At 41.7% G+C, this 15,436-nt stretch overlaps 1 protein-coding gene across 1 annotated transcript in view; it reads left to right on the forward strand.

Annotated features, from left to right (window-relative positions):
* Positions 1-15,436, forward strand: part of ZEB1 (zinc finger E-box binding homeobox 1) — a 57,377-nt gene that overhangs the window by 3,406 nt on the left and 38,535 nt on the right. Inside the window, 4 exon segments of the mRNA XM_007472241.1 lie at positions 491-596; positions 11,078-12,885; positions 14,722-14,902; positions 15,027-15,407. Of these exon segments, the coding sequence (XP_007472303.1) occupies positions 491-596; positions 11,078-12,885; positions 14,722-14,902; positions 15,027-15,407 (2,476 nt within the window).

The raw sequence follows: 15,436 nt of genomic DNA on the forward strand, positions 1-15,436 counted from the left end.
GCATCGGCAGGCGGACTCTCAAGCACTGCGCCACCAGGGAAGCCCCTGGAAGTACTTTTTAAATCGTCAGATTAAGGTACATTTTGGAAATACCAGACTTACTAGAGACAGGCTAAAGTGCTGAAAAAGCCCAGCCTTTTCTTCTGTGTAGTAACTGTGCTAGAGACAGATGACTCGATGTTCTCGACTGCAGTTCCTTTATCTGTGAATCAGACTGCAGGCGACGTGGCCTCTAGTTGCTAGCAAAGTGCGTAGTATTTGTGCTAATGCTGTGCTGCTTCATACTCTGATCCTGTAGGAAGCGGAGATTTTCCTTTATGTCAAAATTCTGTTGCCATGATCAACCTCCTTTCTCGTAATATTCCAAGTGTTCGACTTTTGTGACTGTTAAAATTTGAGAATCACCAAAACATTACTTTTAGTAGATTGGATGTTCTTTATCTCTAAAGCCTTTTTGCTTTATAAATAAAACACCAATTCTTTCTTACAGAGACATGTGACGCAGTCTGGGGGTAATCGTAAATTCAAGTGCACTGAATGTGGAAAAGCTTTCAAATACAAACACCATCTAAAAGAGCACTTAAGAATCCACAGTGGTAAATATTTGTTTTCTTTGTCTATGGTGAATATCATAGCAATTATGGTAGTAAATTAACATCACATGCGATCTACACACATGATTAGAAACGCTGCTTTTCTTTTAGGATAAAGACTAATCTGGAGAAATCTTCTGCTTGTAAATGGTATTTTACTGGAATCTTAATCTTCGACTAAAGTATAGCAAGTCAATAGGACATACTCCAGATTTCCTCGTCAGAATATAGCATATGCGTTAACCAGACGTACAGCCTGGAAACACTTCAGCTTTCTGGTGAATGTTATTTCATGGCCTCCTCTGCACAGTTAACAAGGGAATGATGAAGGGTATAGGGGTACCGTGTGCACAAGGAAAGGAGGAGGTGAAGACACTCTTCTTTACATGAGAGAAGCAGAAATGGAACTCGAGGCAGGAGGTGGCATGGGTGCTGTGGAGTCAGCGGGAGAGGGCAGCACAGCAGGGCACGGTCTGAGGCGTGAAGGGGGACTTAGAGGAGGGAAATGTGCTCTGCCCTCGTCTCACCCTTCTCTTGTACACTAGTCATTGTCTGCAGCTTTACGTACAAAATGAACATTACTATATGGTGAAAACGTTATGTCTGTTTAGAAACTTGTTTCCACAAAAGCTATCAAAACCTAGAAAGTATCCCACATTTACATTATGAACTCTGTTCGTCTCCTGATTAATTCTGATATATTACTTAAGACTTAAATAATCTTAATGAAAAACAGCTGTTAGCTAATGAGTGGGAAACTATGTGTCTGCACGTGCTTATTTTGTGAAGATTTTACAAATATCCCGCAAAAAGAGTAGAGTTGGGTGGCTTTATGAGGGCTGGTTGGTGATACCTGTATTTTATTTTGGAACTGCATTTATGGAAGTTGTGCTGAATTGGTTGTTGAGGGCTAAAAAATGTTAAAGTTACCACTTAAACCGAGATTCATACAAATACATTTTAAAATTTTTACACATTATAATGTGTCTGGAAAGTAAAGATTGTCTTTTAGAGCCTGGAACAGGATCCTGTTTCTCAGCTTCTCAGCTCCTGTGCCATTGAACAGTTTTCATCAATTTTATACATATATATTAATATTAGCATATATTAATATATCTATTAAATGGACCTTTTTTCCTCTTACACCACTGTCCTTTTTTCTTCCGGCCTTATTGAGATATAATTGACATATAGCACTGTATAAGTTTAAGGTGTACAGTGTGATCTGACTGACATACATCATGAAATGATTATCACAGTAAGTTTGGTGAATATCCATCTCATACAGACACAAAAATCATAGAAAAAAGTATTTTCCTTGTGATGAGATCTCTTAGGATTTACTCTCAACTTTCATATATAACATGCAGCAGTGTTAATTATACTTACCATGTTATACATTGCATTCCTAGTATTTATCTTATAACTTCTTATAACTGGAAGTTTGTACCTTTTTTGACCACCTTTATCCAGTTCTCCCCCCACCCCGCCTCTGGTAATCACAGATCTGATCTCTTTTTCTATGAGTTTGTTTGTAAACTTTGTCTGGTTTTCGTATCAGGCTGATGCTGGCCTTGTAGAATGAGCTCAGAAGCATCCCTTCCTAAAGTAAGATTCACAGACACAATGAAGGTCATATGGTCTGTTGCAGTCATATAAGAGGCCTTATCAGATCTATAGATGATACACAGTTGGGATGCACAGATCACACCAAACATTAAAATATAAGTCTAGAAACAAGAAGTTAATAATCACAGAATCCTACATTGATATTCAAAAATCGACCTCAGTCAAGTAGGGAGCTAGTATCTGTAGTACCTACAGAAAACCTTTAGGAGTTTCGATGGTGAAGAGCTTTGTATAAGCTAACAGTATGCTGCTGCTTTAAAAGATAAGGCAAGTTTAGGCCACATCATAGAACCAAAACTTCCACTGTGCTCTGCTCTCCATTCATTACGTATTTATGTCTCTTATTCTTACAATTATTTACTATGAGGCTTGTACACCTTTGATACAGCAAAAATTTTAAAAACATTTAAGAAAAATAAAGTTAAGAAAGTAAGACAGGCATGAAGTAAACATGAGAACAAAAGGAATATATAAAATCCTTTGCACATGCTAGAAGTGACCACAAATTAGACCCTAAGGTTTCGGAAGTAAGAAAACTACAATTAGTAACCAAGACCCAGAGTGACTGTAAGTAAAAAGAATCAGATGCTGGAAAAAGCACAACCCTTCCTGATACGAAGTTCATAGAGAAAGTTGTTCCTTGAAGCATCATTAAGAATAAAGAACAGGGAGGACCTTCAAGATGGCGGAGGAGTAAGATGAGGAGATCACCTTCCTCTGCACAAATGCATCAGATATACATCTACATATGGAACTCCTCCTACAGAACACCCACTGAACGCTGGCAGAAGACCTCAGACTTCCCAATAGGCAAGACTCTCCCCACATACCTGGCCGTGTGGCTGACAGGGTCTTGGTGCTCCAGCCGGGTGTCAGGCCTGAGTCTCTGAGGTGGGAGAGCCGAGTTCAGGACACTGGACCACCAGAGACCTCCCGGCCCCATGTAATATCAATTGGCGAGAGCTCTCCCAGAGATCTCCGTCTCAACACTAAGACCCAGCTAAACTCAGCGACCAGCAAGCTCCAGTGCTGGACACCCCTATGCCAAACAACTAGCAAGACAGGAACACAAGCCCACCCATTAGCGGAGAGGCTGCGTAAAATCATAATAAGCTCACAGACACCCCAAAACACACCACCGGACACGGTCCTGTCGACCAGAAATACAAGATCCAGCCCCACCCCACCAGAACACAGGCACCAGTCCCCTCCACCAGGAAGCCTACACAACCCACTGAACCAACCTTAGCCACTTGGAGCAGACACCAAAAACAGAACCAGCAGCCTGTGAAAAGGAGACCCCAAACGCAGTAACTTAGGCAATGAGAAGATAGAGAAACACACAGCAGATGAAGAAGGTAAAAACCCACGAGACCGAACAAATGAAGAGGAAGTAGGCGGTCTACCTGAAAAAGAATTCAGAGTAATGACAGTAGAGATGATCCAAAATCTTGGAAATAGAATGGAGGAAATACAAGAAACATTTAACAAGGACCTAGAAGAACAAAAGAGCAAACAAACAATGATGAACAACACAGTAAATGAAATTAAAAATTCTCTGGAAGAAATCAATAGCAGACTAACCGAGGCAGAAGAACGGATAAGTGACCTGGAATATAAAATAGTGGAAATAACTACCACAGAGCAGAATAAAGAAAAAAGAATGAAATGAATTGAGGACAGTCTCAGAGACCTCTGGGAAAACATTAAACACACCAACATTCAAATTATAGGGGTTCCAGAAGAAGAAGAAGAGAGAGAAAGGAAGGGACTGAGAAAATATGTGAAGGGATTACAGTTGAAAACTTCCCTAATATGGGAAAGGAAATAATCAACTCCAGGAGGACAGAGAGTCCCATACAGGATAAATCCAAAGAGAAACATACCAAGACACACATTAATCAAACTATCAAAAATTAAATACAAAGAATTAAAAGCAGCAAGGGAAAAGCAACAAATAACATACAAGGGAATCCCCATAAGGTTAACAGCTGATCTTTCAGCAGAAACTCTGCAGGCCAGAAGGGAGTGGCAGGACATACTTACAGTGATGAAAGGGAAAAACCTACAACCAAGAGTACTCTACCCAGCAAGGATCTCATTCAGATTGGACGGAGAAATTAAAACCTCTACAGACGAGCAAAAGCTGACAGAATTCAGCACCACCAAACCAGCTTTACAACAAATGCTGAAGGAACTTCTCTAGGCAGGAAACACAAGAGAAAGAAAAGACCTACAATAACAAACCCAAAACCATTAAGAACATGGTAATTGGAACATAACATGTCCATTAATTACCTTAAATGTAAATGGATTAAGTGCTCCAACCAAAAGACAGACTGGCTGAATGGATACAGAAACATATGCTGTCTACAAGAGATGCACTTCAGACCTAGGGACACATACAGACTGAAAGTGAGGGGATGGAAAAAGATATTCCATGCAAATGGAAATAAAAGAACGCTGGAGTAGCAATTCTCACATCAGACAAAATAGACTTTAAAATGAAGACTAGGGCTTCCCTGGTGGCGCAGTGGTTGACGGTCCGCCTGCCGATGCAGGGGACACGGGTTCGTGCCCCGGTCCGGGAAGATCCCACATGCCGCGGAGCGGCTGGGCCCGTGAGCCATGGCCGCTGAGCCTGCACGTCCAGAGCCTGTGCTCCACAACGGGAGAGGCCACAACAGTGAGAGGCCCGCGTACCGCAAAAAAAAAAAAAAAAAGAAAGAAATACTAGCAAACAGAATCCAACAGCACATTAAAAGGATCATACACCATGATCAGGTGGGATTTATCCCACGAATGCAAGGATTCTGACAAAATTCAACACCCATTTATGATAAAAACCCTCCACAAAGTAGGCATAGAGGGAACTTACCTCAGCATAATAAAGGCCATATATGAGAAGCCCACAGCCAACATCATTCTCAATGGTGAAAAACTGAAACCATTTCCACTAAGATCAGGAACAAGACAAGGTTGCCCACTCTCACCACTCTTATTCAACATAGTTTTGGAAGTTTTAGCCGCAGCAATCAGAGAAGAAAAGGAAATAAAAGGAATCCAAGTCCAGAAAAGAAGAAGTAAAGCTGTCACTGTTTGCAGATGACATGATACTATACATAGAGAATCCTAAAGATGCCACCAGAAAACTACTAGAGCTAATCAATGGATTTGGTAGAGTAGCAGGATACAAAATTAACGCACCAAAATCTCTTGCATTCCTATGTACACACTAATAATGAAAATTCTGAAAGAGAAATTAAGGAAACACTCCCATTTACCATTGCAACAAAAAGAATAAAATACCTAGGAATAAACCTACCTAAGGAGACAAAAGACCTGTATGCAGAAGACTATAAGACACTAATGAAAGAAATTAAAGATGATACAAACAGATGGAGAGATATACTGTGTTCTTGGATTGGAAGAATCAACACTGTGAAAATGACTCTACTACCCAAAGCGATCTACAGGTTCAATGCAATACCTGTCAAACTACCAATGGCATTTTTCACAGAACTAGAACAAAAAAATTGCAAAACTTGTATGGAAACACAAAAGACCCCACATAGTCAAAGCAATCTTGAGAACGAAAAACAGAGCTGGAGGAATCAGGCGCCCGGACTTCAGACTATACTACAAAGCTACAGTGATCACGACAGTATGGTACTGGCACAAAAACAGAAAGACAGATCAATGGAACAGGATAGAAAGCCCAGAGAAAAACCCACGCACATATGGTCACCTTATCTTGGATAAAGGAGGCAAGAATATCCAGTGGAGAAAAGACAGCCTCTTCAATAAGTGGTGCTGGGAAACCTGGACAGCTACATGTAAAAGAATGAAATTAGAAAACTTCCTAACACCATACACAAAAATAAACTCAAAATGGATTAAAGACCTAAATGTAAGGCCAGAAACTATCAAACTCTTAGAGGAAAATATAGGCAGAACACACTGTGACATAAATCACAGCAAGATCCTTTTTGACCCACCTCCTAGAGAAATGGAAATAAAAACAAAAATAAACAAATGGGACCTAATGAAACTTCAAAGCTTTTGCACAGCAAAGGTTACTATAAACAAGATGAAAAGACAACCCTCAGAAAAGAGAAAATATTTGCAAATGAAGCAACTGACAAAGGATTAATCTCCAAAATAAACCAGCAGCTCATGCAGCTCAATATCAGAAAAACAAACAACCCAATCCAAAAATGGGCAGAAGACCTAAAACAGACATTTCTCCAAAGAAGATACACAGATTGCCAACAAACACATGGAATGATGCTCAACATCACTAATCATTAGAGAAATGCAAATCAAAACTACAATGAGGTATCACCTCACACCGGTCAGAATGGCCATCATCAAAAAATCTACAAACAATAAATGCTGGAGAGTGTGTGGAGAAAAGGGAAGCCTCTTGCACTGTTGGTGGGAATGTGAATTGATACAGCCACGGTGGAGAACAGTATGGAGGTTCCTTAAAAAACTAAAAATTAAAACTACCATACAACCCAGCAATCCCACTACTGGGCATATACCCTGAGAAAACCATCATTCAAAGAGAGTCATGTACCACAATGTTCACTGCAGCTCTATTTACAATAGCCAGGACACGGAAGCAACCTAAGCATCCATCGACAGATGAATGGATAAAGAAGATGTGGCACATATATACAATGGAATATTACTCAGCCATAAAAGGAAATGAAATTGAGTTATTTGTAGTGAGGTGGATAGACCTAGAGACTGTCATACAGAGTGAAGTAAGTCAGAAAGAGAAAAATACCCTATGCTAACACATATATATGGAATCTAAAAAAAAAAGGTTCTGAAGAACCTAGGGGCAGGACAGGAACAAAGACATAGAGAATGGACTTGAGGACACAGGGAGGGGGAAGGGGAAGCTGGGATGAAGTGAGAGAGTGGCATGGATGTATATACACTACCAAATGTAAAACTGACAGCTAGTGGGAAGCAGCCACATAGCACAGGGAGCTCATATCAGTACTCTGTGACCACCTAGAGGGGTGGGATAGGGTGGGATAGGGAGGGTGGGAGGGAGATGCAAGAGGGAGGGGATATACGTATAGCTGATTCACTTTGTTATGCAGCAGAAACTGACACACCATTGCAAAGCAATTATACTCCAATAAAGATGTTAAAAATTAAAAAAGAATAAAGAACAAAATATTTATATCATCCTGAGAAATATCCTTAAAATAATACAGCAGAGAATTTGATAGTGTTTTCTCTCTAAAATAAGATTCTTCAATAGAGGCCAATGATATTTCACCAAAGTGGTATTCAGAAAAAGCATTGTCCCAGGGTGGCCGATGGATGCCATCCCAGTCTACGGCTCCCGGATGGTTTATTCCAAGGGGAGAGTTCAAGCAGGGCTACTCAGTGTCATCCCAGATACATTGAGAAACTAGTATACCAAGACAGTGCTGTGAGAATTTCATTGTATTTTATACAATATTGGTCCATAGGAGATTGGAAAGTTTTTTTAATGAAAAAAACAAGTGATCCTTCACCACAGATGGTTTTGAAAGCACTGTTTAGAGTATCTAACAATGAATGAACTGCATATCCTTCAGGAATCCTCTGTAATTTTTTTTCTCAGCTGAGTTTCCATAAGGCCTTGAGGGTCAGGGTCCTCGATTATATGCCCTAAAATTGCCCGGATACTTGGTCTCTTCTGATACCCATGAAATGAACCCTATGCAGAGACGTGTGTCACGCGTCATGTGAACTTCACACGTGGATGGGAACTGAGCTGTGAGAAGGCAACCACACCTGCACACACGGGGGTGCAAAGGAGACCCTGCACCTGGGCTGGGATCCTCCCAGCAAGTAACCTGGGTTTGTTCCACGGCCTTACAGTCATTTTAGCCTGGAAAACCTTTACATCAGGTGCAACCGAACACCCACTCAGCCATTAAAAAGAAGTCAGTGTTCGTAGTACATGTAACTTTCAGCAGCACACCCTCCTGATATGACCTCCAGGGCTGAGTGGTTACAAACACTGACCCAGGTCAACTGGTAAGCGAGCTGATGTGCTTCAGCTATCATCCGTAAGCTATGAAGTTAGAGTTAGAAACAAAGAGTTTTTCTAACAAACGTAGTGACTTTGGCTCTAGAATAACTGTCCTGCAGACTTTCTTTGCAGGAGTGGTAAAATATCAGGGTGATTCCCAATAAGCATAATGATAACTAGCACTTACTGAACACTTAACTCTGTACAGCCACATTCTAGTTATTTGTATGCATTAAGTCATATAGTTCTCACAGTAACCCTGTGAGGTGGATGTTACCATTTCCTTTTTTTTTTTTTTTTTTTTTTTTTTTACTGATGAGAAAATGGAGGTTCAGCAAGCTTAGCTTTGTCCACAGTCACTCAGCTGGGACATGGCAGAGGAGCTGGGGCTCTGACACAGGCATGCTGTCTCCAAAGCCGCTGCCGTACCCACTGTGCTCCTCTACCTCTCTGTTTGTAAAGACAGAAATAACCTGTGTCACGTATGCTTATCTTCCTGGAGAGCAGGAGAACAAGCGTAGCTCACCTAAAAATGCCACCAAATAATTAAGAATGTTAAAATAAGAGAGATACTAGGACATATCCCTTGTTTTACCCCCATTGGAAATTTTTATCTGATGCATTTTGAGTAATGAATCATATTTCAGGCATCCCATTGGAAAGATATTGATTAAACTGGAGAATTTCCAGAGGTGAGTTAACAAGCGAGTAAGGGTTCTAAAAACCATGTCCCACGAGGAACGCGTGAAAGACCCGGATATGTTCAACCTACACAGGGAAGTTGCAGAATACACGTGACAGCTCCTCATCAGTTTGGAAGTCTGGCTCGTGGAAGAAAAGTTAACCCAATTCTGTGGCATCAGAAGCAAACTAGTTCAGGGAAGTAGGCATTCCAACAAGCTGACTTTGGCTTTAGTACTGAGCCTCTGTCTCACTGCCTTTGTAAGGAATCACTAACATTTCTTGAGAGCACACTTGAGTTTTGCTATATAATCTCATATAACTGCTACAACAGTCCAGTGAGGATGTACCTACATTTATTTATGCACCAAAACACTGAGGCTTAAAAAGGTTAAGAAAATAGCCTGTGACAGAGCCAGAATCTGAACCCAGATCCATGGTCCTCAGCAGAGCCAGACTAGACTGTCTTCCACAGAGCTGTCCAGCGGCAGTAGACTCCTTTTAATAAAGGAGGTTAAGCAGAGATGAGCCCGTGTCAAGGATGATATGAAGTGAACTCTTCATTGAGAAGGAGGCTATATAGAGGGCTTATTAGATTCCTTCCAGTTCTGATTTCTTACATATAAATTTCTGTGAAAATATAATGCACTTGTTTTAAAGTTTACAACATTGAAGTTACATTACTAGCAGAGCTTACATTGACTTTCTTGCTGCTTTCCTTTTAATTATTAAAAAGGAAGGGGGAATGTGTTGCGGGGGGTGGTGGTGGGATGAACTGGGAGATTGGGATTGACATGTATACACTAGTATGTATAAAATAGATACCTAATAAGAACCTGCTGTATAAAAAATAAAATTCAAAAATTCAAAAAAAGAATAAAGCTGAATATACCAGAAACTAACACAACATTGGAAATCAACTATACATCAATTAATAAAAAATAAAGTGGCTATAAACCTCAAAAAAAAAAGGGGGGGGGGAGATAAAGAGCTTTATTTTTGCTACTGAGTAGATAATCAGCATCGTCACATTTCATAATTTTCATAATTAGCCATTCATTCATCTAAAGAAGGTTTTTAAAGAGCATCTCTGTGAGCTGCTGAGCTGCACTGTAACAGGTGCAGGTAAGCGGCCCACAACACCTGGAGTTTGCTACCTCCCTGAAAATGGGCATCAGTAACCTTTAAATTATAAATGATGAACTATAAGTTAAAGCAAAAGGAAAAAAGAAATAGGTTATATGTAAATATTTCATGTAGCTCAGTGCTCCTCAAAATTGTCTGTCAAAGTATCCCTGCTGGCCAAGAAGAATAAATGCCTTGTACCCTGGAAGGTCTAGGGAAGCAACTTAAAGGAGGCCTCTGTAAGCGGGAAGCTTCTTTTTTTTCCTAACGTTTCACAGAAACGTTGCATTTGTGCAACATAGTCTAATCTGTGTCTTAATATTTACATGTTTTAAATTACCATAACCACTATTGCTAAAATTGAAACTGTAAGATGGTTTTCATACCCCGTAAAACATTGCCTGATACATCCGGAAGTACATACATCCCAGTTTAATAAGCCAAGGCTTATAACAATACCTTGTATTTAAAGTTTTCTTCCCATTGAAAAAGATATTTTCAAGGAAACCTGTGGAAACCTATGGAAACCTGTGGATATGGGAAGGATAGATATTCATGACTCATACAGTTAAGGCGAGATGTTCATACATGTTAAGCCTTATGGGAGATTTACTTTTCTTTCCTCTAATATTAATTTCTCCTACAGATGGTTATGTAGAATATAGAAAATTACATAAATTGGTGGAACAGGATAAGAAAAAAATTACTTGAAAGAGTAGGATATAATTTTTTGGTATTTGAGAATGATTTGAACTTTTAAAAGGTTGCAGAAATGTTGGACACATTATGCTGAGAAGATTCTTTTATTGGTTAGCACGTAGTTCAGACTCACGTTTTACTGGTGTTTATGACATTTACGTAGGTTTTAAACGTAAAGTGATGATTCTAAATAAAATTATACTACAAACATACATGGTAACCTCTTCTGAAATTGATACTGCTTGTTTTAGGGAAAACGTGGATACGTAAAAATTTATGAATGTAATTTTTTGTTGTTGTTCAGGAGAGAAGCCATATGAATGCCCAAACTGCAAGAAACGTTTTTCCCATTCCGGTTCCTATAGCTCACACATAAGCAGTAAGAAATGTATCAGCCTGATGCCTGTGAACGGACGACCACGAACAGGGCTCAAGACCTCGCAGTGTCCCTCACCATCTCTCTCAGCATCACCAGGCAGTCCCACGCGACCACAGATACGGCAGAAGATGGAGAATAAGCCCTTCCAAGAACAACTTTCCGTAAACCAAATCAAAACTGAGCCTGTGGATTATGAGTTCAAGCCTATAGTGGTTGCTTCAGGAATCAACTGTTCAACCCCTTTACAGAATGGGGTTTTCAGTGGTGGTGGCCCCTTACAGGCAACCAGTACTCCTCAGGGTGTGGTGCAAGCCGTTGTTCTGCCAACGGTGGGGTTGGTGTCCCCCATCAGTATCAATTTAAGTGATATTCAGAATGTACTTAAAGTGGCAGTAGATGGTAATGTAATCAGGCAAGTTTTGGAGAATAATCAAGCCAATCTTGCATCCAAAGAACAAGAAACAATCAGCACTTCATCCATCCAGCAAGGTGGCCATTCTGTTATCTCAGCCATCAGTCTTCCTCTGGTTGACCAAGACGGGACAACCAAGATCATCATTAACTACAGCCTCGAACAACCTAGCCAACTTCAAGTTCCTCAGAATTTAAAAAAAGAAAATCCAGTCCCCACCAACAGCTGCAAAAGTGAAAAGTTACCAGAAGATCTTACTGTTAAATCTGAGAAGGACAAAAGCTTTGAAGGAGGAGGGAATGACAGCACTTGCCTCCTGTGTGACGACTGTCCAGGGGACATCAGCGCACTTCCGGAGCTAAAGCACTATGACCTGAAGCAGCCCGCCCAGCCCCATCTGCCCCCAACACCAGAAGTTGCCAAGCCCGAGGCCTCTGCTCCCTCGGGGTCCGGAGATGGCAGTTTGTCTCCCAGCCAGCCACCTTTAAAGAACCTCCTGTCTCTTCTGAAAGCATATTATGCTTTGAATGCACAGCCAAGTGCAGAAGAGCTCTCAAAAATTGCTGACTCAGTGAACCTACCGCCCGATGTAGTGAAAAAGTGGTTTGAAAAGATGCAGACGGGACAGACTTCAGTGCAGTCTCCTGAAGCATCTTCTCCCGAGCCAGGCAAAGCCAACATCCCTGCTAAGAACGATGATCAGCCTCAACCCACAAACGCAGATGAGTCCCAGGATGGCACAAGGAATCTCCAGAGTCCTCTGAAGATAACTAGCTCCCCCGTCCTACCAGTGGGCTCCGCGGTCAATGGTTCCAGAAGCAGCGCATCATCCCCATCCCCCCTCAACCTCTCCTCCTCCGGAAACGCACAGGGTTACCCGTACCCGGCAGAAGGGGCACAGGAAGAGCCACAAGTCGAACCTCTTGATCTTTCACTACCAAAGCAACAGGGAGAGTTATTGGAAAGGTCAACTATCACTAGTGTTTACCAGAACAGTGTTTATTCTGTCCAGGAAGAACCCTTGAACTTGTCTTGTGCAAAAAAGGAGCCACAAAAGGACAGCTGTGTCACAGACTCAGAACCAGTTGTAAATGTAATCCCACCAAGTGCCAACCCCATAAATATCGCTATACCTACAGTCACTGCCCAGTTACCCACGATCGTGGCCATCGCCGACCAGAACAGCGTTCCGTGCTTGCGAGCGCTGGCGGCCAACAAGCAGACCTTGCTGATCCCCCAGGTCGCCTACACGTACTCGACTGCAGTCAGCCCCGCGGCGCAGGAAGCAGCCCTGCGGGTGGCCCAGCCCAACGGAAATCAGGTAAAGAATGCTCGCACCCTCGGCCTCTACTGGTCTGGTGCTCGTTTGACTTATTTCAGTGAATTTTTCTAATAAAAATCGGTCCCGAGAGAGCCAAGCAGCGTGTTAAGCTGTCATTCTTGAAAGGAAATAGATGAATGTGTGCCTTAGTACTTTTCAACGGCAGTTTTGTTATTCTGCGGAGAAAAGGGTCGATGAGTCTCAGCTAAATATTGACTGTTTGAAACTAGAGACAGAAGAGGAAAGTAAAACTGGAATGCTCACTAATCAGACTGCTGTTTTTATAGTTAGATTCCCAAAATTCGTTAACTTTGTGTTGATTATGATCATTCGTAAATGAGAATTTGTTCACAGACATTTCACACCAGGCAAACTTAGCTATATCACTTTTTATGTGTTAACACCTCAGTTTATAAAAAAAACTTTAATTAAACAAACAAAAATTAAGTATATAAAGAATTCAGCTAGTGAATTTACTAATGATTTTATAAGCTGTAAACTAAATAGTGTTCAATCATAATGATATCTGAGGGAATATACTTGTGAATCTACGTTTGCAGTTTCCTCTTTAACTCCCCCCAAATCCATGACGGCTTTGATAGAACCGATTTGTGTGATTGCCGTGTGTCTCAGTGTCCGGGCTTTTTCTATGTCACTGACCTTGATGTCTCTCCATTTTTTTTCCCATCAATTTCTGATTAAATTTATCTCTAGTATTCATTTGATTCAATCTTTTTTCCAAATATTTGCTATAAGTAGGTGCAGCTAAAATAATTACAGTATCCTGTTCAGGTGTGTTTTGCTGCTTTTTTCTCCTTAACTGTTGCTACCAGTGGGCTTCCCGTAATTGTGGTAACTCTTGAAAAAGTTTTCACACGGCTAAATTTCTCACTAAGTCTAAATTTTGGGTATATAAAACACTCTTCATGCCTTTGAATAATAAACAGGGAACCACAAACATTTCAGTTAATCATCCAAATCATCGACGTTTCAAATAACGTTGAAAATAGAGTCCCTTTAGCACCATTAGCAGCTCTCAAATGCCAGAAAAATGTCGGCACTTCTCCCGCCTTACAAAGCCGTAAGAAATGTGGAAAACCTTTGAACTTGTAGAAAATTTGTGAGTTTAGAGTGGAAGACTTCAGAAGAGACACAGGATCTTAGGGGCCCAATCCCACTACAGTCTCCCTGAAGAATTATTCTACCGACAGGAGGCCCAAGTTTCCTCCCCAACCCTATCCCTAACCCGAAACTCTGAAGATTCATTGTCTTGCAAGTGTTCTTGTTTAGAAATGTAGACCCTCCTACATCGTTTCCACCTTGCTCCTTAGAAAAGTGATAGGGAGACAGTGGAGTTTAGCTCACAAAACTCTAAGGTTCTGGAAGATACAATTTAAAGACCACTTTTTTAAAAAACAGAATCTTAATTTTTGCTTAGTGAAACCCAGAATGAAAAAGTGAAGGTAAGTGATGCAGTCACAAATCTGTGATTGTTTAGCAGACTCGTAAGTTAAAACTTTCTGCCAATTTCTCATAGATTAACGATTCATATGGAACTAGGTGGACTGTGTTGGTACTGCGTTTTGTATTACTTATTCTTGGTGTCCTTTCTTCTTGGCGCCAGCTGGCCCTGGGTTTGCTGCGGTTGTGGCTGTAGCGCCCCTGCCTTTTGTCTGTGTCAGCCCCACCTGTCACCTGGCCCTCCCCTCAGAGCCTGCTTTGGTCAAGTTGTTGAAAGTGTAAATCACAGTAGTTCTTTAATCTGTGCTTTTATTTATGTCTCTTGTTTATCTTGTAACTTTAAATGAAATTTTCCTACTTCTTTGTCTCCTTTAGGACGAAAGGCAAGACACTAGCTCAGAAGGAGTATCAAATGTAGAAGACCAGAATGACTCTGACTCCACGCCCCCCAAGAAGAAAATGCGAAAGACAGAGAATGGAATGTATGCTTGTGACTTGTGTGATAAGATATTCCAGAAGAGTAGCTCGTTGTTGAGACATAAATACGAACACACAGGTATGTATGCTCATGAACCTGGCAGTTTTGGAAAAGCAAATCTATAACCACTTCCAACCTGAAGTGCCCCGAAGCCTGTCGCCTTAATGCCATCTTATTTCATTAGCTGTGCCCTTATTTTCAGGTAAAAGACCTCACGAGTGCGGCATCTGCAAAAAGGCGTTTAAACACAAGCATCACCTGATCGAGCACACGCGCTTGCATTCCGGGGAGAAGCCCTACCAGTGCGACAAGTGCGGGAAGCGCTTCTCCCACTCGGGCTCCTATTCGCAGCACATGAACCACCGCTACTCCTACTGCAAGAGGGAGGCCGAGGGGCCCGAGCCGGGGGCCGCGGGCCCAGGGGGCCCGCCCGCGCACCACGCAGGGGCCCGCGCCTCCCCCTCGCAGGGCGACTCGGACGAGAGGGAGAGCTCCACGCGGGAGGAGGACGAGGACAGTGACAAGGAGGAGGAGGAGGAGGAGGAGGAGAGGGAGATGGAAGACCTGCAGGAGGAAAAGGGAAGTGGAGGACCGCAGGGGGGGGAGGGGCGC

Source organism: Lipotes vexillifer, unplaced genomic scaffold (genome assembly GCF_000442215.2).
Source record: "Lipotes vexillifer unplaced genomic scaffold, Lipotes_vexillifer_v1.1 scaffold229, whole genome shotgun sequence".
NCBI lineage: Eukaryota > Metazoa > Chordata > Mammalia > Artiodactyla > Lipotidae > Lipotes > Lipotes vexillifer.